The sequence below is a fragment of the Choloepus didactylus genome, chromosome 10 (genome assembly GCF_015220235.1).
Source record: "Choloepus didactylus isolate mChoDid1 chromosome 10, mChoDid1.pri, whole genome shotgun sequence".
NCBI lineage: Eukaryota > Metazoa > Chordata > Mammalia > Pilosa > Megalonychidae > Choloepus > Choloepus didactylus.
In genome coordinates this window covers 52,857,748-52,880,324 of record NC_051316.1, presented here as the reverse complement: position 1 = coordinate 52,880,324, position 22,577 = coordinate 52,857,748, and the positions used below count along the sequence as shown (strand labels likewise).

Genomic DNA, 22,577 nt, shown 5'->3' with positions numbered 1-22,577 from the left:
ACTTATCCAGGTAACTGAGCAGGACCTGTTTCTTCTCCTTGAAATGAGGAGCTGGTCCCATTTCTTAACTATCAAAAACCCCCTTTTCCCCTCCCATGCAAATAATGATCTATCAAAACTGTACATTAATTAAAAATGACATTATTTCCCCAGTTTTAAAACATCAATTAAAGAAACAGAGGTGCTAAACAGTTTGAGATATCTAGTGTTACCACACTGAATTGATGCAATTCCTTTCAATTGCAAAGAAACAGAGGCTCACATTACTTCTACTAGGTTTTAAAAACACTGAAAATTCTCAGGGGCATCAAGGTTGGTAGCCTCTGAACAAAACCTATATCTAGATAATAGAGATCAAGGAGGCAGTATTGCTGGAATCCTGGCTCAGTGACATGGCAGAGTTGCTGTGAGCAGTGAATGAGTTAATACATGGAAAATGCTCACAAGAGTGCCTCACAAAGTAAATGGAACATAACTACTTGTTACTATTGTCACTACTGAAGAGTCCCTTTCAGCTCAAAGTCTGTAATATTGATTCATGAATCTTGTTGGTCTTCTGAGAAATGTGACTTCAAACGGACACATACATATACACTCACACATCTCCTACAGGGAGTTTATAAGAAAATAGTTTACACAAAGATACACAGCTAGCAGTTCACAGTCTTACCTTCAGCTCAAATGATTCACCATCAATCCCAAACTGTTTCAAGAGAGGGAGGGCTGTTGCCTTAAGAACATCAACCTATGAAATAAAAAAAACAAAAAAACAAAAAAATGGAGTTCAGTTAAACCTTGGGCATATATAAAGAAGAAAGAGCCCATGAAGCAAGCTGAGGCTTGGCAACCAGGTAGAAAACTGATACGATCTGGTAAAGGGAAAGGACACTGGCTGGCAACTGAGGATGTGGGCAAGCTCTGTCCTTCTCCAAGTAAGACAGCAATTTCACAAACCACAGCTTTCTCTGAGCCCCACTTTCATCATCTGTCACATGGAGAAGACCCACACCCATATCTACACTGTCGACGTGAGCATCACATGCATCATGCAAAAAGCATCAAAAAACTACAGGGCTCATACAGGAAAAAAACTGGGACTTGTGCTCACTCTTTTATGGGTACAAAAGCAATGGAAGAAAATTTCAGCCTTTTTATTAAGCTTTTCCTAATACGGTTGTTTAAACTTCAGAGCTGATGGTACTCCAAGCCAAAGCAAACCAAATGAACTATTCAACAGTTAACCTAAGGATCCCAATAATGCTCACCACACAGGCAGGCAAAGGGTAGGTGATGATTCCACAAGGGAGTGGAGGAGGATGGGTGGAGAGTGATATCCCATATCACCTGAAGGAGCAGGGACCCAAAATCACAATTACAACATTCACAGTTAATGGCAAGACTTTGCCAAGTGTTACTATCTGCTCCACATGCTTAGACAAACTCCAAGGAGGCTGAGGCTCTTTCTAATTCATTTGTGGATTCCTCATAGAATATAAGGATGACATTCAAATCACGTTCATCTAACTAGTTAGTTAATGTTGCCTCATTTGAAACTTGGGGAAAAAAATTACTCCCTTACTTGTTCCCAGTGAAACACAAGACCCAGTGACCCCTGGATAAGGCCACCCCTGACTTGGGATGGAGATGGCAGGATCATGAACAGAGGGAGTAGGGAAAAGCCCTGATCCTGGTCCAGGCCCTGCCTCTAATTAGCTGTGTGGCCTCAGACAAGAAAATCACAACTGTCTTAACTTCCTTGTCTTTCAAGAAGGGGCTCAGCCTGGCTATCTCCAAGCTGCCACCAACTCTAACATGCTAAGATTCAATAGAATTACATTCCAATACAGCTTTATTGCAGAAAAATAGGCCCCAAGTAATTATTCTTATATCAGAAAACTAACCAGAGGTAGAAATGACCAAACAGGCTCAGGAACATGTTTAGAATGGTTCATAGTGGGGCAAGGGCAGTTACCAGGAAAGCCCAGTAAAGATCAGCTAACTTCAATTAAATATTAAAGTTAAACACACCCAAATCCTTAAAACACGCCTTTGGGATTGCTGGAACAGAGAATTCAGTCAAGGCTAGAATTGAGGGCAACTGAGGAGGATGTCAACCCCAATTCTAAAAAACGTTAGTATTGAAGGGATGCAGGCTACCCTGCCTGCAAGGCTCCTTGGAACTAGGCAGTCACCAGCTCTGCCGGGAAAAGGAAGGTAGGTGGGACAACGAGCAGCCCTCTGGCTTGTCTTAGCTATATCCCAGGTCACAAAGGACAAAATCAAATTTACTCTGAGGGTCAGCCAGGAACCCAAGTTTAATTCCAGGCACAGTCCTGTCTGACACAGAGGGCAGGCAACTTGGGGCAGTGGAACCAGGGCTGGGAAAGTAGAAGTGGGCATGTGTCTGGTTCTGCCTCTTGCTAGCTGTGAGACCCAGGACCCTTCCCCAACTCCCAGGCATTGGCTTCCACCTGTAAAATGAGGGGCTGGACTGGCCATTCTCCCCAGTCCCCTGCAGCTCTGCACACTCTTTTAGTAGGGTGAGGGTGCCTGTGAGTTCTGCTTAAGGGAAACTGGACTGACACTCTGAGGTCAGAGGCCAGGCAAAGGTCTGACCCAGGTGGCACCTCAGGGTGAAAATGCAACCAAAATCAACAGGTAGAAATGTGATCAAATGCATGCCACAATGGAAAGAAGAAAGAAACCTGCTCTCCAGTTATCTGTCTGCAAAACAGTAATGAGAACTCCTACCTCAGTGGGCTGATATGAAAATTAAATAAATATGGATACATACTATGAACACTGAAACACCTAGAATAGTGCCTTACACACAGAAAATTTCCAGTCACCATTTGACGAGCCTGTTGCCACCAAGAAATATTTACTGGGGGCTCTGTGGGCCACATCACTGAGATCCAAAGGAGATCCCCTGGATCTCACTTCCTCAAAATTTCTTCCTGTTTCCTGTCCTTTTTCCCAACCCCCAAAGAAAACATGTCCATACCCCTTTAAAGGGCTCATCGCATCACTTCGGCTTTTGATCCTCATCCCCTTTGGACTGCGCTGCAGAAGTTTTCCTTATTAAATATCCCCCATCCCTTTTATTTTAATTCTTTCCTTCTCCATTACACCTTCTCCTTACCCTACAAACAAGCTCAAGTTGCCCCTAATCTTTAAAAACTCTCAACCCCAGCTCTCTAGTAACCATCCTCCCTGACCTTCTAGAAGAATATCCTAACCTGCCCCAGCTCCAATTCCTACTCTTTCCTTGATCTGTGCTCAGCCTTACATTCACTTCTCTTGTGAAGGTCAGTGAGACCTCTCGCTGCCGAATCTCACTGCCAAATCTTGTCTTGACCCCTGAAGAGACTGACTCTGTGGATTACCCCAGCTTCTTAGAACCTGATTCATGCCTGCCTTCTACAAACACTGTTATCTCCACAGCTCTTTCCAGTTCTTCTCTGCCTACTCAGACCTTAAACAGGCATTTCTTTTTCATCTTCTATTCTCAGTCGCTTAGACCATGGGCAATGACTCTAACGTCCACAGAGGCCAGAAAGAGAATTTAAATACACGATGAGGTCATTTGAGACCTGTGTTGAACTGGCAAACTCATGCCTTACCCAGAGGACAACTATGACTTGTCTCCAATTGACAGCTGCCATGGAGGCACAGCTGTCCAGCGCTGCCACTTCGTCTTATTATAACATAAAATCTGGGTTTTTACCATTAATCAATCCTGATTCACACATACACAACAATACCACAATGTACAGTCTAAGGGTAAGGTACTGATAACCTGTCTTTGAGACTCCAGACAATAATTTGCATTGCCAACTAGACAACCCCCTGTATATTCTGCCAACATCCCAGGGAACAGGACCAAAATCAAACACATTACCCATCAACCCACCTAGTTGATCACATTTTCTTCTTCCCTATACCAAACTCATTTTGATGGCTATCCTTCAAGTCAACCAAGACAGGGATGAAAAAGTCATCCCTTTCTCCTGCCCCGTCTCCAACCAACTGTCAAGTTATGAAATCTCTCCCTCCACACTGTCCTTCATATCAGTGTCTTCCTTTCCACGTCCATCTCCATAATGCCCAAACTAGTTCATCACCTCTCCAATTCATCCTTCACTTGGTCTCCAGAATTATCTTCCTAAAACCCAGCTATTCATATGGCTTCTCCTCCTCCAGAAAATCTCCCCAACCCTCAGCCCTTTGCATAGCTGTCCACCCCCAAGAGACTGAGAGACCTTTGAGGGTAGAATCACTCCTCTCATGCATTCTTGTAAGCAGAGGGTAAAGGCAGACATGAGCTGGTGAGCAGACCATGCAGAAAAGAGGCAACTTGCAATGAAGAAGCCACAGGCTGAAAATAATATGCTCTTCATCCAGGATTAGTTATATTTATTTTACCCTGGGCTGGAGCCAGATACAAACCAAGGTAATTTTAGTCATGCAGCTGGCTAAAGCCCGTAGTTCTGCAGCATACAAAAACAGATTTCTTAAACACTCTGCTCAAAAGAGTTAAGTACCATTTCTGGAGAATTCATCAACTGATCTGCATCACTGTTAATGTATAAAACTTTTAAAATATTGCCAATGAGAACAGCTTTTAAGATCATTAACAATTATAGAAAAAAGAGAACAAAACTGGGTCACACATTGCTGAAGTCCCCTGTATGCTTCCGGGTCTGTATGACTCATTATTGACACCCCCCACCAAAAAAAAAAAAAAAATTTTAAAGTATAGTTGCCTCCCCTTCTACTATTAACTGAAGGATCCATTTCTTAGAATCTTCTATAAAATACAGGAAAAGAACAATCACTTGTAGTTAAAAATTCTATAGCTAACATTCCTCTACAGCTAAGAATTTCAAATTTTACTCTGTACCCAGCATCCTAGGAAAAGAGTTTATGCAGCTGAATTTCCAAGAATTGAGGAGTAAGTCTTTTGGTGCCTGAGAACATATTAACCATGCTAATATGTTAGATAACTGGTAGGTATCTTGGTGAATACCAGCAATCTCTGCTATGGTGCTCACTGTACCACCTAATTGTTCCTTCTGGTTAGAAAAGCTATGCCCTTCATATTCAGCCTTAAAATGATCTGGGCCTCTGTCTGTAGAGGTAAAGACAAGCATGCCTCCTCAGTCAGGACTTCCCATCATGGCCATTAACTTTAAGCCAATCTCTCTGGACAGCATGGCATCCAAAAGTGGGAACCTTTCCCCACTACGAGATGTCACAGGCAGGCCTGGGCAGGACTTCTCTAATCACACACACATGCACATGTGACAAAAACCCATCCCAGCCTTGCCCTGAGACTGTGATGGCCACAGTGAAGATTTTAGCTAGATATTAAACCACCCTCCCCATACAAACAGGAAAACCAGGCTGCTTAATAAGAAGCTCCCTGGTATACACATTGGATCAAAGCTTACATATCCCTTCCCTGCCCTTAGGCTCTTTTTCTGAATCTGCAAACCCTTCTAGGAAGAAGAAAGTCCTTGAGTTTATGGTTGAATCCTGGGTAAGTCAAGATTATGCTGAGGCAATGTGAAGGGGATATTATTTCCTGCCTAAAATGCTGGTCTGCTGCTCTCCAGCCCCACGTGTCACATGACCTTATGAAAACTCCATTCTCACACTTCAGCCAAGAGAGCCACAATTCGCATCAAACATGATGAGACTACAAGCATCTGTTTTGAAGGTTCTTAGGCATGAGAGTGAAAAGCACCTTGTTGAATGTGAATTACTGAATGTGATGATAACTAGTTTCAGTTATCTGCTTCCTAGAATAAGTGACCTCTAAATCTTAAGGTAAATAACCAGAGAGATATACTCAAAAAATAAAACCATGCTTTATAAGGAACATTTTTTCTCAATAGTGGGTTTGTGACAAGAGACAAAACAAAATTCATGCCTATGGTTTGGTCTCAATACTCACCGAAGGGTCAACCTGGTCATTGGTCACTCCTCGCAGAACTATTTTTAATGGGTGCTTCATAAATGGAGCCAGGCAAAGGAGACTCTCCAAGTAATATCCAATGCTGCGAAGGACACTACAGTCATGTTCCACAGATCCACCATACAGAAGGCCAGGCTGATAATATAAGGTCGTTCCTTACGCAGAAGAAAGACAGTTACATTCAGCAGAAAAAAAACTCTTGTGTCACAAAGGCAACAAAGGCAGTGAATCCCAAGGGCAAGTCTGACAAGGACATCCAAGGGAGTTCAAAATGCCATTCCTGAGTCCACGCTTCATTCCAAAAGCTGACTCATTACTGTCAAGCCCCTGTAATAGTAAACTGTGAGTGTAATTTAATAAAGAGAAATAAAATTAAACCCCTCCCTAAGCCATCTGAATTGACAAAGTCATGACAGGACACTGAAGAGAGGAGCTAATAGGCACCCTATCCCCTCAGTCAGCACACTCGGGGCAGGGGGAGTGGGTGGTTTACAAACAATTTCCTTAAATCATCACAACAGCAACCATCATCCTCTAGACCCTTGAAATGAGATTCCCATATACCTTATACAGCAATAATGACTAGAAAAAGCAAGCACTTTACAGCCTCTACTACAAGAAGAGAAGGGATTAGACAGGGTGAGAAAGATAGCCTAGTGGTTAATATAAATATTTACAGGGTAAATCACTACCTTTCTCTTATACCCTACTACCTTCATTCACAACGTTAACTGCCCAGCCCCTGTTGACATTTGAGTTTACAATCCTTGACTTGAGAGGTCAGCATTCTGACCAGAGTGGCTGCCAGCAGGAAGTATGGTTCAAAATATACATGTAAGCCACTGTGTGCTGGACAGTGAAGGGACTCAATGGAAGGACATCTATCCTGCCCTCCAGGGGTTTACAGTCTGGTGAGGGAGCTAAAACTCCATATCAGTAATCAGAATAGAATGCAAGGCAAAGGCACAAAGCAAAGCACAGAAAAGTCTATGAAGACCATGAAAATTGGCTGGATAAGCTGGGTGCAGAGCAATATGAGATGCATGACCCTGCTTATAGTTTGAAATACATCTGTGCCCATATAAGCAAATGCATATAAAGGAGACAAGGGTACACACCTCAAGATGTGACAGTGGCTACCTCTGGGGAAATGAATGAAAAAGGAAAGCAGTCAAGGGACTTTAACAGTCTTTGCTTCAATTTGCATAAAGTTGTTTTAAAGACAAAATAAAAAGTAAAACAAAATTCAGCATATAGACCAAAACAGCATTAACTTCCCTTTAGCTTGACTAAACTATAAACAGCTTCTCTCTGACTCCAGGCCCTTGATCCCCCCTCACCCCAGTGCTCACACTATCTAGGTGCCTGAGGGGCACCTATTTAGGTAAGTCCTTATCCCAATCTTCCTCTCTCTTAGCCCCTACAAGCTTCAGGTGACTCAATCACAGGGGAAAAAAAAAAAATCTGAACCAAGAAGCCTTAATTGCAAAATCAGTAAATCACTTACCCATCCCAGTGATCAACCCACCTTAACACCATCTAAGTACTTTTCTACCAGCCCATCCCAGCCCTTAAAAACCTTGCTGTCCTTTGCCTGGGCCAAGTTGAGTCTTTCTAGTCTCTCCTACCTGCTGCAGCACTCAAATAAAGCCATCCTTGTCTATGTAACATCGTCTGGTGCAATTTTTCTTTGACAGTATACAACTACCTTATAAGAATTTAATGCAGTAAGTAAATAGGTTTTCAAAGTAGTGTATAGATGTTAGGTATAAATTATCTTTATTGTTAACAACAACAGGAGGTACTTACTTGTTGATCTGAAATTTGCAGTCTTCCAACATCCTTAAATAAAGTGTATGCCCCTTAAAATGGGTGACTTTACATACATCTCCGAACAACTGTATCACAGACAGGAAATTGGAACTTTCCATCTAACATAGTATTTATACCATCAGGAGAACTAGGGAACAGAGAATAGCAAATCATGCATGTAAGTGCTTTCAGGAATGAAAAGAAAAGGGGCTTACCTGTTTGGTTGATTTCAATTCGAGAACCATTAGTTATTTTGTCCAACAGCCTTATGAAGCTGGCTTCAAAATCTGTAGGGAAAAGAGAAGATAAACTGTCAGTGCTTCACATTAGGTCATCATTTCTAGAGAGCGCACAGATCCAAGTCAGACAGTAGAGGGAGGGTTACTTCCTGCATCACACCTGGGTTTTCCTCGGGAACCGGGTGGGATCACAGTTCAGGAACCTGAAGCAGCTGACTAGCACATATATGTTTAAAAGCACTATTAGAAAGAATCCAGTTTCACATTACACGGAAAATAGCAACTCTACCAGCAATCTAATTCATTCCAGCACATAAATTCATAAAGTCCTGTTCTGACTTCTGGGAGGCATGCCAAATAATACAGAAATGGCAGAAAAGTAGGGAAGAGTTGTTTTTTTTGGGGGGGGGATTTTTTTTAACAGCTTTTTTTTTTTTTAATCTTCATTTTATTGAGATATATTCACATACCACGCAGTCATACAAAACAAATCGTACTTTCGATTGTTCACAGTACCATTACATAGTTGTACATTCATCACCTAAATCAATCCCTGACACCTTCATTAGCACACACACAAAAATAACAAGAATAATAATTAGAGTGAAAAAGAGCAATTGAAGTAAAAAAGAACACTGGGTACCTTTGTCTGTTTGTTTCCTTCCCCTATTTTTCTACTCATCCATCCATAAACTAGACAAAGTGGAGTGTGGTCCTTATGGCTTTCCCAATCCCATTGTCACCCCTCATAAGCTACATTTTTATACAACTGTCTTCGAGATTCATGGGTTCTGGGTTGTAGTTTGATAGTTTCAGGTATCCACCACCAGCTACCCCAATTCTTTAGAACCTAAAAAGGGTTGTCTAAAGTGTGCGTAAGAGTGCCCACCAGAGTGACCTCTCGGCTCCTTTTGGAATCTCTCTGCTACTGAAGCTTATTTCATTTCCTTTCACATTCCCCTTTTGGTCAAGAAGATGTTCTCTGTCCCACGGTGCCAGGTCTACATTCCTCCCCGGGAGTCATATTCCACGTTGCCAGGGAGATTCACTCCCCTGGGTGTCTGATCCCACGTAGGGGGGAGGGCAGTGATTTCACCTTTCAAGTTGGCTTAGCTAGAGAGACAGGGCCACATCTGAGCAACAAAGAGGCATTTGGGAGGAGGCTCTTAGGCACAACCATAGGGAGGTCAAGCCTCTCCTTTGCAGCAACTGTCTAGGGAAGAGTTTTGTTTTTTTTTTTTTAATTCAGTTTTATTGAAATATATTCACAAACCATACAGTCATCCATGGTATACAATCAACTGTTCACAGTATGATCATATAGTTATGCGTTCATCACCACAATCTATTTCTGAACATTTTCCTTACATCAGAAAGAATCAGAATAAGAATAACAAATAAAAGTGAAAAGAGAATACCCAAACCATCCCCCCATCCCACCCTATTTGTCATTTAGTTTTTACTCCCATTTTTCTACTGATTTTTTTTCAATTTTTTAACTTTGTTTATCAAAAAATTAAAAACAAACAGGCAAACAACAACCAAAAAAACCCCACAACATTTCAAACAAAGCAATGGATTAAGGAAAACAAATAACCTAAAATAACTACTTTGCTTCCAATATGTTCCTACCATACCCCAAGAAAATTAATAAACCATGTCCAAACAGAGGAGTAAGAAAAACAAATAATCTAAAATAACTACATTGCTTCCAACATGTTCCTACCATACCCCAAGAAAATTAACAACCCCTAAGAAAACAAAGGAATAAGAGAAAAAAAAAACCTAAAATAACTCTATTGCTTCCAACATGATCTTACTATATCCAAGAAAGTTTATAAACCATAATCATTCCTGAGCATTCCCATAACATTGAGATTATAGGGAAGAGTTTTAAAGTCCAATTCTTCCTTGCTCCAGAATTACTGAGAGGGAAGATTAGATCAAGCCCCTCCCATCAGTTTCAGAGACCGTAAGAGATCTCTCCCATTCAACAGTGTCCCTTTTTCTTCCTCTATCACCTTACTGCTCTACAGCTATCCAAACAGTTCCATTTTTTATTTCATTAAAAAGGTGCTTGAATGTACAGTATTATTGCCACTTTTAAAAAATTACTGCCACTTTTTAAAAACTGCATGAAAAAAAGACTGGAAGAAAAAACACCAAATGTTAATAAATGGGTTTCTCTTAATGATAGGATTTTTTAAATAGTTTTTAAAAAAACTTCATTGAAAACATCTTTCTAGTGTTGTTTTTTTTTTTTTTTCATCTTTATAGTGGTAACATATATATGACACAAAATTTCCAGTTTTGCCACTTTCATGTGTACAATTCAGTGTGGTATTAATTACATTCACAATATTGTGCTGCCATCACCACCAACTGCTATCAAAACTTTCCATCACCCATAACGGAAACCCTGTACTCATTAAACAATAACTCCCCACCCACCCAATCCACACCCCAGCCCCTGGTAACCTGTCATCTACTTTCTATCTCTATGAACTTGTGTTTTTCTAGGTATTACATACAATCTTTGTCCTTATATGATGATAGGATTTTAAATGAATTTAATTTTCTGGTTATATTTTTATATTCAAATTTGCTTCAATTCCTTTTACGATCAGAAAAGAAATTATCTTCTAAAATATGAAAGTTTCTTAAATAGAGAGAAAACAGATCTAAAACATGAAATATGGGAGTAAATGGAGTGAAAACTCAGATATAGAATGTGTCCTCTGGCCTTCCCGAGTGGATCTTGCACACGCGTGCACGTGCACACACACACACACCCCTCCTGCGCATGAACAAGGACAGGAGGAAGACCAACTCTTCTGCCACTAAAGTTACTAAAACCGACACTTTTAGGCAGCTCTCACTCCTGTAAGAAACCAGCAGTTTGAAAGCACAGATCCTGGCAGTCACCTGAGCTTACCAAAGAGTAAGCAGATCAACTTGGCAATTCCCATCCACCTAGTGAGTTACTTAATGCTGTCCCACAACTCCTGTCATAGTAGATTCTGCAATCTGTACAAAGAGCAATGGGATAGAAGTCAGAGAAACTTCATTTAAGTCCCAGACAAGATAATAATGGCTAATAATAGTTAACCACTTACTTACACCACACATTCTCTCATTTAATCCTAACAGCCACAAGACAAGGAATGTCATTCCCAATCTGCAGAAGGCTGAGACTCAAGAATGTCAACTGGCTTCACCTGGTCAAATGACTAGCAAGTGGCAGAGCAATGACTGAGCCCAGTCTGTCCTTGTTGAAAGTGCACGCCCTTCATAATGCTCTGACACTAGTTGCCTTTACTCAATTTAATCCCTCAGAGCCAACTTCTTCCTCCAGAAAATCACAGAACCTTTTCAATTGCAGGCAGTGACCTACTGAAGGATGCTGAAGTCGATTTAATGGGTCCCCAAGCAACATTTGTTTTAATAAAATGAAAACAGAATAAGAAATAGCCGAGTAACTCTACATAGTAACAGCGCTGGCTCATGAAACTTTTCTTTCAGTTTTAACTATTTGTATGAGTACTAGGTTGTGGTTAAAATGTATTCTCTAAGTAGCTGACAAAAAAGTTTGAGTGTAACTGAACTATGGAGTTGAACTAAAAATGATTTTGATGATGTTTTTTATACAAAACACTGTTTTTAAAAATTAGGCACAATCACTATCATAATTGAAATGCAAGGTACTCTGCTAAAAAAAAAGGCAAACCTTGATTTGCTCCAGCTTTCCAGATGCCTAAATGGGAAAGAGGAACAAGTATTTACAAATAAAGACCAAGATTAAGCTCCATAGCTTTTACTGACTAGGAAAGAAAAAGAAAGCATGATTTCAGTAAGAAACTTTCTGCAATCCTCAAGGATCGCATGGTTTAGCATAAGCACAGTCAGAAATGTTCAGCAGAGGAAAACAAGGAGGTAGAGAATGAGGACCTAAAGAGACCTCCATGCAGGACCAAGCCATGGACACAGCAGATGGACAAAATTAGTTCCAGAGTCCTAACAACAGTGAAGACAGAGCTCCATCACCTGGTCTCAAGAGATCACAAGCTCACATAAAAATAATGAGACTGAAAGTCCCCAAACTTCACTAAGACAAGATGCTAGGATTTCTTGCCCCCTGACTTTCCCCCATACCCTGCGGACTCAATCTTCCTCTTCAAGACTGCTCCTGATGCACCCAGGGGAGTGAATCTCCCTGGCAACGTGGAATATGACTCCCGGGGAGGAAATGTAGACCCGGCATCGTGGGACGGAGAACATCTTCTTGACCAAAAGGGGGATGTGAAAGGAAATGAAATAAGCTTCAGTGGCAGAGAGATTCCAAAAGGAGCCGAGAGGTCACTCTGGTGGGCACTCTTACGCACACTTTAGACAACTCTTTTTAGGTTCCAAAGAATTGGGGTAGCTGGTGGTGGATACCTGAAACTATCAAACTACAACCCAGAACCCATGAATCTCGAAGACAGTTGTATAAAAATGTAGCTTATGAGGGGTGACAATGGGATTGGGAAAGCCATAAGGACCACACTCCACTTTGTCTAGTTTATGGATGGATGAGTAGAAAAATAGGGGAAGGAAACAAACAGACAAAGGTACCCAGTGTTCTTTTTTACTTCAATTGCTCTTTTTCACTTTAATTATTATTCTTGTTATTTTTGTGTGTGAGCTAATGAAGGTGTCAGGGATTGATTTAGGTGATGAATGTACAACTATGTAATGGTACTGTAAACAATCGAAAGTACGATTTGTTTTGTATGATTGCGTGGTATGTGAATATATCTCAATAAAATGAAGATAAAAAAAAAAAAAAAAGACTGCTCCTGATGGTACAAAATTTAAGACGTCTAATAACATTAGGGGGAAAGTTCCAAGCATAATTTTCCACAATTGTTTAGGAATACATAATTATGTTATAAAACCATAAGGAAAATCAAAGTGAATGCTGTAAGAGTCAGGACAGTGGATCCCATGAAGGGTGTGGAAGAGGGCTGTGAGTGGTGAGGGGCACAGGGGCTGGCAACATTCTATTTCTCTGACCAAGATAGGGGTTTTAAGAGTGTTCATTTTACAATTGTTTAACAGATTGTAAAATAATGTTGTAAAACAATGTTTTATGTTTTATGCATTTTCTGTGTTACTAGATTTCACATTTTGAATGAATTCTGAAATGTTAGGACCTCTGACCTCAAGATGGAAATACCATTTCCCATGCCTATTCCACAAATAAGTGATCCATCATTTGTTTACAGGCCAGTCACTCCTAGAGGACAGCAACAGTTGTGATTTCTGACCGACCCATTCATCAGCAAGAAGGCAAAAACGTGTGTGTTGGGGGTGGGTGGGTAGATGGAAGGAATACAGCCTAAAAATCTATATTTTCAAAAACAAGGAGCAAATCTCAACACAGTTGCAACTTAAATGTATTAAAACTTGACCTAAATACCAGAAGTACTTGGATGGTAAAAAAATTACAGCACATCAATATATCAGGACACTTTGCAAACATATAATTAACAAGATTTTTTATTACTGATACAAATCATCTGAAAGGTATATTATTGGGTAAGAAAAAAGTAGGACACACTATTATTTGCATGAAAAAGGATAAAGAAAAAATTTATATATATACTTGTTTATGAAAAAGATAGTCTTGAAAAGAAATACAATAAATTAATACCACTGGTTGCATCAGAGGGAGAGGGAATTGGGGTACGGAGACAGGCAACAAACAGGAAAACATACTTTCCATTGTAAATTCTCCCCCCCCCCTTTTTTAATGCATTTTTTTACTGTGAACTTTAACATATATATACAACAGTAATAAATTTCAAAGTACAATTTAACAAGTAGTTAGAGAAGAAATTTCGAAGAATGTCATGGGTCACAGTTCCACAACTTCAGCTATTTCCATTATTGTAAAATATAACATGCATACAGAAAGGTGTTAACTTTCGATGTACAGCTCAACAAGCAGTTATTATAGATAATTTCAAAAATTGTTATGGGTTACAGTTCCACAGTTTCGGTTCTCTTCTTATTATACAATATAGAGTATATACAGAAAGGTGAAGGCTTTCAAAGCACAATTCAACAAGAAGCTATAGAGTAAACTTCAAAGGATGTTATAGGTTACAGTTCCACCATGTCATTTACCTCCTGCCAGCTATTCCAACAGCCCAGCATCTAAAAATATATATATAAACATACGTATGTATGCATACATATATATGTGTGTGTGTGTGTATTACATATATATATATATATATATATATATATATATAAAGTTTCACTATTCACAGACCTTTGTTAAATCTTATCTTGTTTGTTGCTACCCCTTGCTCTCATTTAATCTCTTTCTCCATCTTCAAGGGTGTCTAGGCAGTGACCACCCTGACTTGTTCATATTGAAAGGGGGTGTTTACATTACAGAGAAGGGGGGCTGCATCTGACGGTTGCTGGGTTTTAGGACTTGTCTGGCATAGGAACACTCTGGTGGATTTAAGTTTCTGAGAGATAAAACTTAGTGACTCTTTTATAGAATCTCAGGTAGGAACCTGCGTATTAGGGGACTACTTTTGGTAAGGGCATGGCATGCTGTGGGCATTTGGGATGTCTAGCTGGAACCTACATAAGGAAAACTTCCAGGATAGCCTCTTGACTCTATTTGGGATCTCTCAGCTACCATAACCTCGGCTTGTTACCTTTATTTTCCCCCCTTTTGGTCAAGTAGGCATTTTCAATCCTTCACTGCCAGGGCCAGGCTCACTACTAATAAAGGTAGTGCAACCCTATTTAAATAAACACAAAACTGTTTTCATTAAATAACTTATGACAGATTCCTTATAATACCATGCAGCCATTAAACATGTTTTTAAAGAATAATTTAATTACACAAGCAAATGCTCACGACATATTAAGGAAAACATTAAAAAGTAATATATACAATGTGATTTCAATTATTTCAAGAAGTGACTGGAAGACAAGACAGCGAACTGACAACAAATGAAATTATAAGTAACTACTTTCCTCATTAAATCCAAAGATGTAGAAATCCAAACCTATACCTAATGTCAGAATAAATTAAAAGATGTTCATGCACATGCAAATAACATATGTATAAATATATACATATATAATGTGACAAGTAATAATCATAACTTAAATAAATATATAACATGTTTCCTAAATTATGAACAGGTAAAAACAGCAGAGCATAATAAAATACTTTAAAGAGAAATATAAAGTACTATCAAAACAAATGGGAGGAATCAACATGGCGATGTGAACAGCTACCGAAAACTTCTCTCCCAAGATTCAATGAAACAAACAACAATTCTGAATTCTTTGAAACTCTGGAGGAGGATACAGACCGGAGAAAGGCCCTGCAGATGCCAAATTGAAGAAAGAGAAGAAGTATCAGGTAGGAATCTTCCATCCCAGAACCTGTAGACTGGAACCCTCCCAGCAGGGACACAGATTTTTAAATCTCTCACAACACTGAGACATACCCCAAGTTTGAAGACAAGGGGGAGGGGGGGAACATTTCAAGGCCAAGGTCAGTGAGGAACAGAGAGACTGAAAAAATGTGGACAGAGACTGCATTTCCAGCCCTGGGTCTGAAAGCCCTTCCTCCACCCTTGAGGCAGCTGGCAGCCGTTTCCCTACCTTGGGGATGTCTGAAGTACTGGGCCAGCTGAGGGTATACTATGCCACAGGTGTAGCCCAACATCGAGACAGATTTTGGCCAGCAAAGTGAGGGCATAGGAAGCCCACAGTTTCAGCTCACCTGCATGCAGACTGTGCTTGGAGGCAAAGCAGCTTCTGAGGACAATTAAGTTACTGAACAGCACCATCTCCTGGACAGCCCAGAAAGTGCAAGGGAAACAGAGCACTGCTGGAAGCCAGGAGATCTCTATTACCACACACAGTGAACTTGCTGGGGTGCCCAGTGCCCACCTCCCATCCCTGGGTCAGGCCACGGTGGGTGTCTGATTTGGGGGGAAGACTGGGGTGGCAGAGCCAATCTGACATCTAGCCAGCAAGAGAAACATGCAAATAAAGAGTTCAAAGAAAACCAATAAGAAAACACAAGGCAAAAGAGAAAAAACAACCTCCAGAATACACTAATCAAGAAAATCAGATGCCTAGACAGCAAAAAATCATGAAACACACCAGGAAACTTGAAGATATGGCCCAGTCAAAGGAACAAACAGAACTCAACAGAGATTCAAGAGGTGAAACAACTAATTAAAGATATTCAAATAAATCTTCTAAATCAAATCAACAAGTTGTAAGAAAATGTGACAAAAAAGATGAAGGATACAAAGAAGACACTGGGTGATCATAAGGAAGACTGTAAGCTTGAAAAACAAAAGGCAGAACTTATGGGAAAGAAAGGCACAAGAGATGAAAAACACAATGGAAACATACAACAGCAGCCTTGGATAGGAGAAGAAAGGATTACTGAACTGGAGTATAGGACACCTGAAATCCTAGATACAAAAGAACAGACAGAGAAAACAATGGAAAAATATGAGCAGGAGCTCAGGGAACTGAAGGACAACATGAAGCACACGAATATACAAGTTATAAGTGTCCCAGAAGGAGGAGAGAAGAAAAAAGGAGCCAAAAAAGTAATAGAGGAAACAGTCAACGAAAATTTCCCAACTGTTATGAAAGACATAGAATTACAGGTCCAAGGAGTACAGCATACTCCAAACAGAAGATCCAAATAAACCTACTCCAAGACACTTACTAATCAGATTGTCAAACGTCAAAGACAAAGAGAGAATTCTGAAAGCAGCAAGAGGAAAGCAGTCTGTCACATATAAGTGAAGCTTGATAAGACTAAGTGTGGATATTTCAACAGAAACCATGGAAGCGAGAAGGCAGTGGCACGATATATTCAAGATACTGAAAGAGAAAAACTGCCAAACAAGAATCCTATATCCAGCAAAACTGTCCTTCAAAAATGACAGAGAATTTAAAATACTTACAGATAAACAAACACTGAGAGAGTCTGTGAACAAGAGACCTCCTCTACAAGAAACACTGAAGGGAGTGCTACAGACAGATAGGAAAAGGCAGGAGAGAGAGGTTTGGAGAAGAGTGTAGAAATGAAGATACCAGGAGATAGAAAGAGGGTAAAGATCAGGCATTTAATGCTGAAGGAGTAAAGAATGTTCAACAGGACTGATAGTATAGATCCAGAAATGGATGGCACAATACTGGGTGATGGCAGAAAAATGTTGTAAGTACTCTGAACAAAGATGACTGTGATGACTGTGAGTACGGTTGAAAGAGAAGGTTAAAGACACATAGGACACCAGAAGGAAGATAAAAGATAAATATTGGGACAGTATAACTTACTCAAACCTAGAGTGGTCAATTGTAACTAAATGTACAAATATAAGAATGCTTTTACATGAGGGAGAACAAATGAATGCCAACTTTGTGAGGTGTTGAAAATGGGAGGGTATTGGGGAAAAATACAATCAATGCAAACTAGAATCTACAGCTAACAATACCATTGTAATATGCTTCTACTAATTTTAACAAAGGCAATATACCAAAGCTAAATGTCTATAAGAGGGTGATAAAGGAAGGAGTATGGGATTGCTGGCGTTGGTATTGCTGTCATTTTTTTCTTTTTCTTTTTTCCTTTTTTCACCTCTTCCTCTTTCTTTGTGGAAGAAATGGAATGTCCTCATATTCATAATGGGGCTGAATGCATAACTATGTGATTATACAGGGAACCACTGATTGTTTACTTAGGAGGGAATGTATGGTTTGTGAATAAAACCATCTAAAAAATAAACAGAGGGATACAAGTGCTGGAGAAAATGTGGAAAAAGGGATGTACCTAATCACTGTTTGTGGGGAAGTAGAATGGTGGAGCCCATCTGGAGGAGTGTGATGGTTCTACAGGAAGTTAAGCATGGGGCTGCCATTTGGTCCTGCAACCCTGAAAAGAGGGACACAAATGGACAATTGCACACTGGGGTTAATGGTGGCAGTATTCACGATTTGCAGTGGAGGGAAGCGGCCTAAGGGTACATCAACTGATGAATGGAATGGCGAATTGTGGTGCATATATATAACGGAATATTGAGCTGCTACAAGAAGGAATGAAGTTCTGAGATATGCAGCTAGGTGAATGGACATTGAGGACAGTATGTTGAGTGAAATAAACCAGAAATGAAAAGATAAACATTATAATGCCTAATATGGACTAACTGCAGGATGTGCAAACTCTGAGAATTGAATCTGAGAGCATAGGTTAGCAGGGGAAGGCTTACTATAAAGGTTCCTAGACTGTAAGCTCTTACAGCAGTTACATCTATTCCTGAGTTGTAATGGGTATTTCTAAAGTCTGAGATGTTGAGCTCTTTGTGTATAATCTGGTCAGTCCCTGGAACTTTGGGTATCTGTGTGACACCTGAGACTCAGAGCCAGTCTGGCAGCTATGAATGTCAGCACTACCCCATACAGCAAATGTTAATGAGAAGAAAAAGAGATCAGACTTCAATTAACAATATGAACAAAATGGACTTGTTTAAGACTAAGGTAAATCAGACTAAAGCGTAAAGGACAATACTGACAATATTTTAAAACTTCAACTTCTGTTTGAGACCAAAGGAAGAGATGTTTATTAGGTGTAAAATCTATATGTTTTATAAAACACTACATAATTTAACTTGTATGATCAGTTTATTCAAACACCATAATTACATGGAACTTTGAATAGGGAGCAAAATCTGTTTGGTTTGTACAGGTTAGTGTGAAGCACCAAGTAATTTGGGCAGAGAATAAAATGTATTTTGCAAAGCCCCCTTGAGGAACTGGGGGAAAATGTGGAAATATTAAACTTCCCCACCTGGGGAATTACTGACATTCCCACAAATATTGGGACAAGCATTGTCCTTATGAAGCTGTTACTGCAAAAGAGAGGCTAAGCCTACTTAAAATTGTGCCTAAGCTATCTCCAAACTCTGAGATGCTGATCCCTTTGTGTATAACCTCATCAGTCTCTGGAACGTTGGGTATCTGTGTGACACCCGAAACTGAGAGCTAGAGCTCCGCAGATATGAATGTCAGTATTAGCGCATACAGCAACTGTTTAAAAAAGCTGAAAAAGAGCCGACTTCGATTAGAGATATGAATGAAACAGATCTGGCTAGGAATAGGGAAAATCAGGCCAAAGGGTAAAGGTCAATACTGACTGTATTTTAAAACTTCAACTTCCACATGAGACCAAGGGAAGAGGAGTTTATTTGGTACAGGATCTATATTCTCTAAACAATTTACTTGTACAATCAATTTGTTCAAACACCATAACTACATGGAACTTTGAATAGGAAGTGAGATCTGGTAGGTTTGTTTGGTTAGTGTGAAATAGCAACACATCCCAAAGTAATTTGGGCAGAGAATAAAAATATATATGAAGGGGCCCCCTGAGGAGCTGGGGGAAAATGCAGAAGTGTTGGACTTCCTCACCTAGATTGTTGCTGATGTTCTCACAAACACTGAGGAATGACGGTTTGGTATGCTGAGCCCTCTGTCTTCGGCTTTGCCCTTATGGAACTCATTACTGCAAAGGAGAGGCTAAACCTGCTTATAATGGTGCCTAAGAGTCTCCTCCTGAATGCCTTTTTGTTGCTCAGATGTGGCCCTCTCTTTCTAGCTAAGCCAACCTGGCAGGTGAACTCACTGCCCTCTCCGCTGTGTGGGACCTTACTCCTAGGGGTATAACTCTCCCTGCAACACAGGATATGATTCTCAGGGATAAATCTGGACCCAGCATTGTGGGATTGAGAACATCTTCTTGACCAAAAGGTGGAAGCAAAATGAAATGAAATAAAGTTTCACTGGCTGAGAGATTTCAAATGGAGTCAAGAGGTCACTCAGGTGGACATTCTTATGCACTATATAGACAACCCTCTTTAGGCTTTTAATGTATTGCAATAGATAGAAGTAAATATCTGAAACTATCAAACTCCAACCCACTAGCCTTGACTCTTGAAGACGATTTGTAAAACTATGTAGCTCGCAAAGGGTGATGGTGTGCTTGTGAAAGCCTCCTGAATCACACTCCCTTTATCCAGTTTATGGATGGATGAGTAGAAAAATGGGGACAAAAACTAAATGAAAAATAGGGTGGGATGGGGGGCATGGTTTGGGTGTTCTTTTCTACTTTTAGTTTTTATTCTTATCTTTATTCTTTCTGGTGTAAGGAAAATGTTGAAAAATAGATTGGGGTGATGAATACACAACTGTACGATGGTACTGTGAACAGCTGATTGTACACCATGGATGACTGAATGGTATGTGAATATATCTCAATAAAACTAAATTTAATTTTAAAAAAATTGTGCCTAAAAACCAAGGGATTGAGAATGCTTTTTGAGCAAAAGGGGGAAAAGAAAGGCAACAAAATAAGGCTTTAGTGGCTAAGAGAATTCAAATAGAGTCAAGAGGCTGCTCTGGAGGTTACTCCTAGGCAAGCCTCACCTAGATATGCCAAATGACCACAATATGAGAGGCCCCAGTCAACAGTAGTCCCCAAAACTTTAAAGAGTGCCCAGATCCCTATCTGAGACTTTATAAAAGTTTCACTCACTATGTTTATTCATCAGAAACTTAAATCCTTCAGAGTGCTCCTATGGCCAGCTAAGTCCCAAAACCCAGAGGTAATAGCCTCTTCAAGAACATCAACTAGATGTGTCCCCATTGCTCATAAAGCTGATACCCCTTTTCAACATGAACAGGTTAGGGTGGTCACTGCCTAGACATCCCTGCAGATTGGGAAAGTGATTGAACTAGAGGAAGGGATAGCAACAGACAAGATGGAAATTAACAAAGGATTATGAATACTGAATAGTTATATAATTTTCTTTTTCTTAGTTGCTAGGTTAACAGAAGAGTTAGAAGGAAAGAATTGAAATGGTATAACTGTAACCCATAGCATCCTCTGATATTTGTTCTATAGCTACTTGTTAAATGGTAATTTGAAAGCTATACCTTTTTGTATCTATGTTGTACTTCACAGTAAGGAAATAAGTAAAACTATGGTACTATAACTCATAATAACTTTGGAAATTTCCTATGTATCTACTTTGTTAAATTTCCTATATATCTACTTTGAAAGATATTACTGTTTTACATATATGTTATTTTTCATAATATGGAAATAATGAACTGTGGAATTGTAACCTATAATTTTCTTTGAAATTTGCTCTCTACTTATTAAATTGTACTTGGAAAGTTATCGTTTTTACATATAATGTTACATTCTACAATTAAAAAAAAAAATAGTGCCTAAGAATAACCCACAGAGAACCTCTTTTCTTGCTTTGACACAGCCTCTCTCTCTCTAAATCCACTCAGCAGGTAAACTCACTGCCCTCCCCTCTACATGGGACAGAACTCCCAGAGCTGTAAATCTCCCTGGCAACAACGTGAGACATGACTTTCAGGAATGAGCTTGGCTCTGGCAGTGAAGGATTAAAAATGCCTTCTTGAACAAAAGGGGGAGAAAAGAAAGGTAATAAACTGAGGTCACAGTGACTCAGAGATCCCAAATAGAGTCGAGAGGCTATCCTAGAGGTTTCTCTTATGCAAGCTCCAGCTACACATCCCCAATGGCCACAGTATGCCATGCCCTTACCAAAAGTAGTCTCCAAATACTAGGTCCCTAGCTTAAATTCTATAAAAGAGTCACTCGCTAAGTTTTGTCTCTCAGAAACTTAAATCCACCAGAGTGTTCCTATGCCAGACAAGTCCTAAAACTCAGAGACAACAGCCTCTTTAGCAACAACAATCAGATGCAGCTCCCTTCCCCATACAGTCGATACCCCCTTTCAATATGTACAAGTTAGGGTAGTCATTGCCTAGACACACCAGAAGATGGAGAAAAAGATTAAGTGAAAGGAAGGGAAGTAACAAACAATATAATATTTAACAAAAGTCTATGAATACTGAAACTTTATATAAATATATGTATATTTTTAGATGCGGGGGTGTTGGAATAGCTGGAAGGAGGTAAATGACATGGTGGAACAGTAACCTATAGCAATCTTTGAAACCTGCTCTATAGCTACTTGTTGAATTGTGCTTTGAAAGTCTTCACCTTTCTGTATATACCCTATATTGCATAAGGAAAGGACTGACTGTGGAACAGATGACAAATCCTAAATAAAATCTTATAAAAGTTACCACACCTAATTTTAAAAACTTTACACTATAATTAACAATGCATCCCAGGAATGGGCTACAGAATAAGCACTGTAACCCATAACAATTTTTAAAATTACCTACATAACTGCTTGTTGAGCTGTACATCAAAAGTTAACACCTTTCTGTACTATACTTTACAATAATGGAAATAGCTGAAGTTGTGGAACTGTGACCCATGACATTCTTTGAAGTTTGTTCTGTAACTACTTGTTAAATCATACCTCGAAAGTTATCACTGTTATGTAAATATGTTAAAAGTTCACAATTTTAAAAATGCATTAAAAAATCAGGAA

The 22,577-nt window shown here is 39.7% G+C and overlaps 1 protein-coding gene across 2 annotated transcripts in view; it reads right to left on the bottom strand.

The window, feature by feature from the left end:
* The window catches only part of RCL1 (RNA terminal phosphate cyclase like 1), a 67,981-nt gene that overhangs the window by 30,146 nt on the left and 15,258 nt on the right, over positions 1-22,577 (bottom strand). For both annotated transcript variants that reach the window (XR_005210700.1, XM_037797936.1), the window contains exons 2-4: positions 8,008-8,079; positions 5,960-6,135; positions 671-745 (exon numbers count right to left, since the gene is read on the bottom strand). Coding sequence is in view for 1 of the 2 variants with exons in the window: in XM_037797936.1 (XP_037653864.1) it covers positions 671-745; positions 5,960-6,135; positions 8,008-8,079 (323 nt within the window). In the remaining variant the exon portion in view is untranslated. The remainder of the gene's footprint in view (positions 1-670; positions 746-5,959; positions 6,136-8,007; positions 8,080-22,577) is intronic.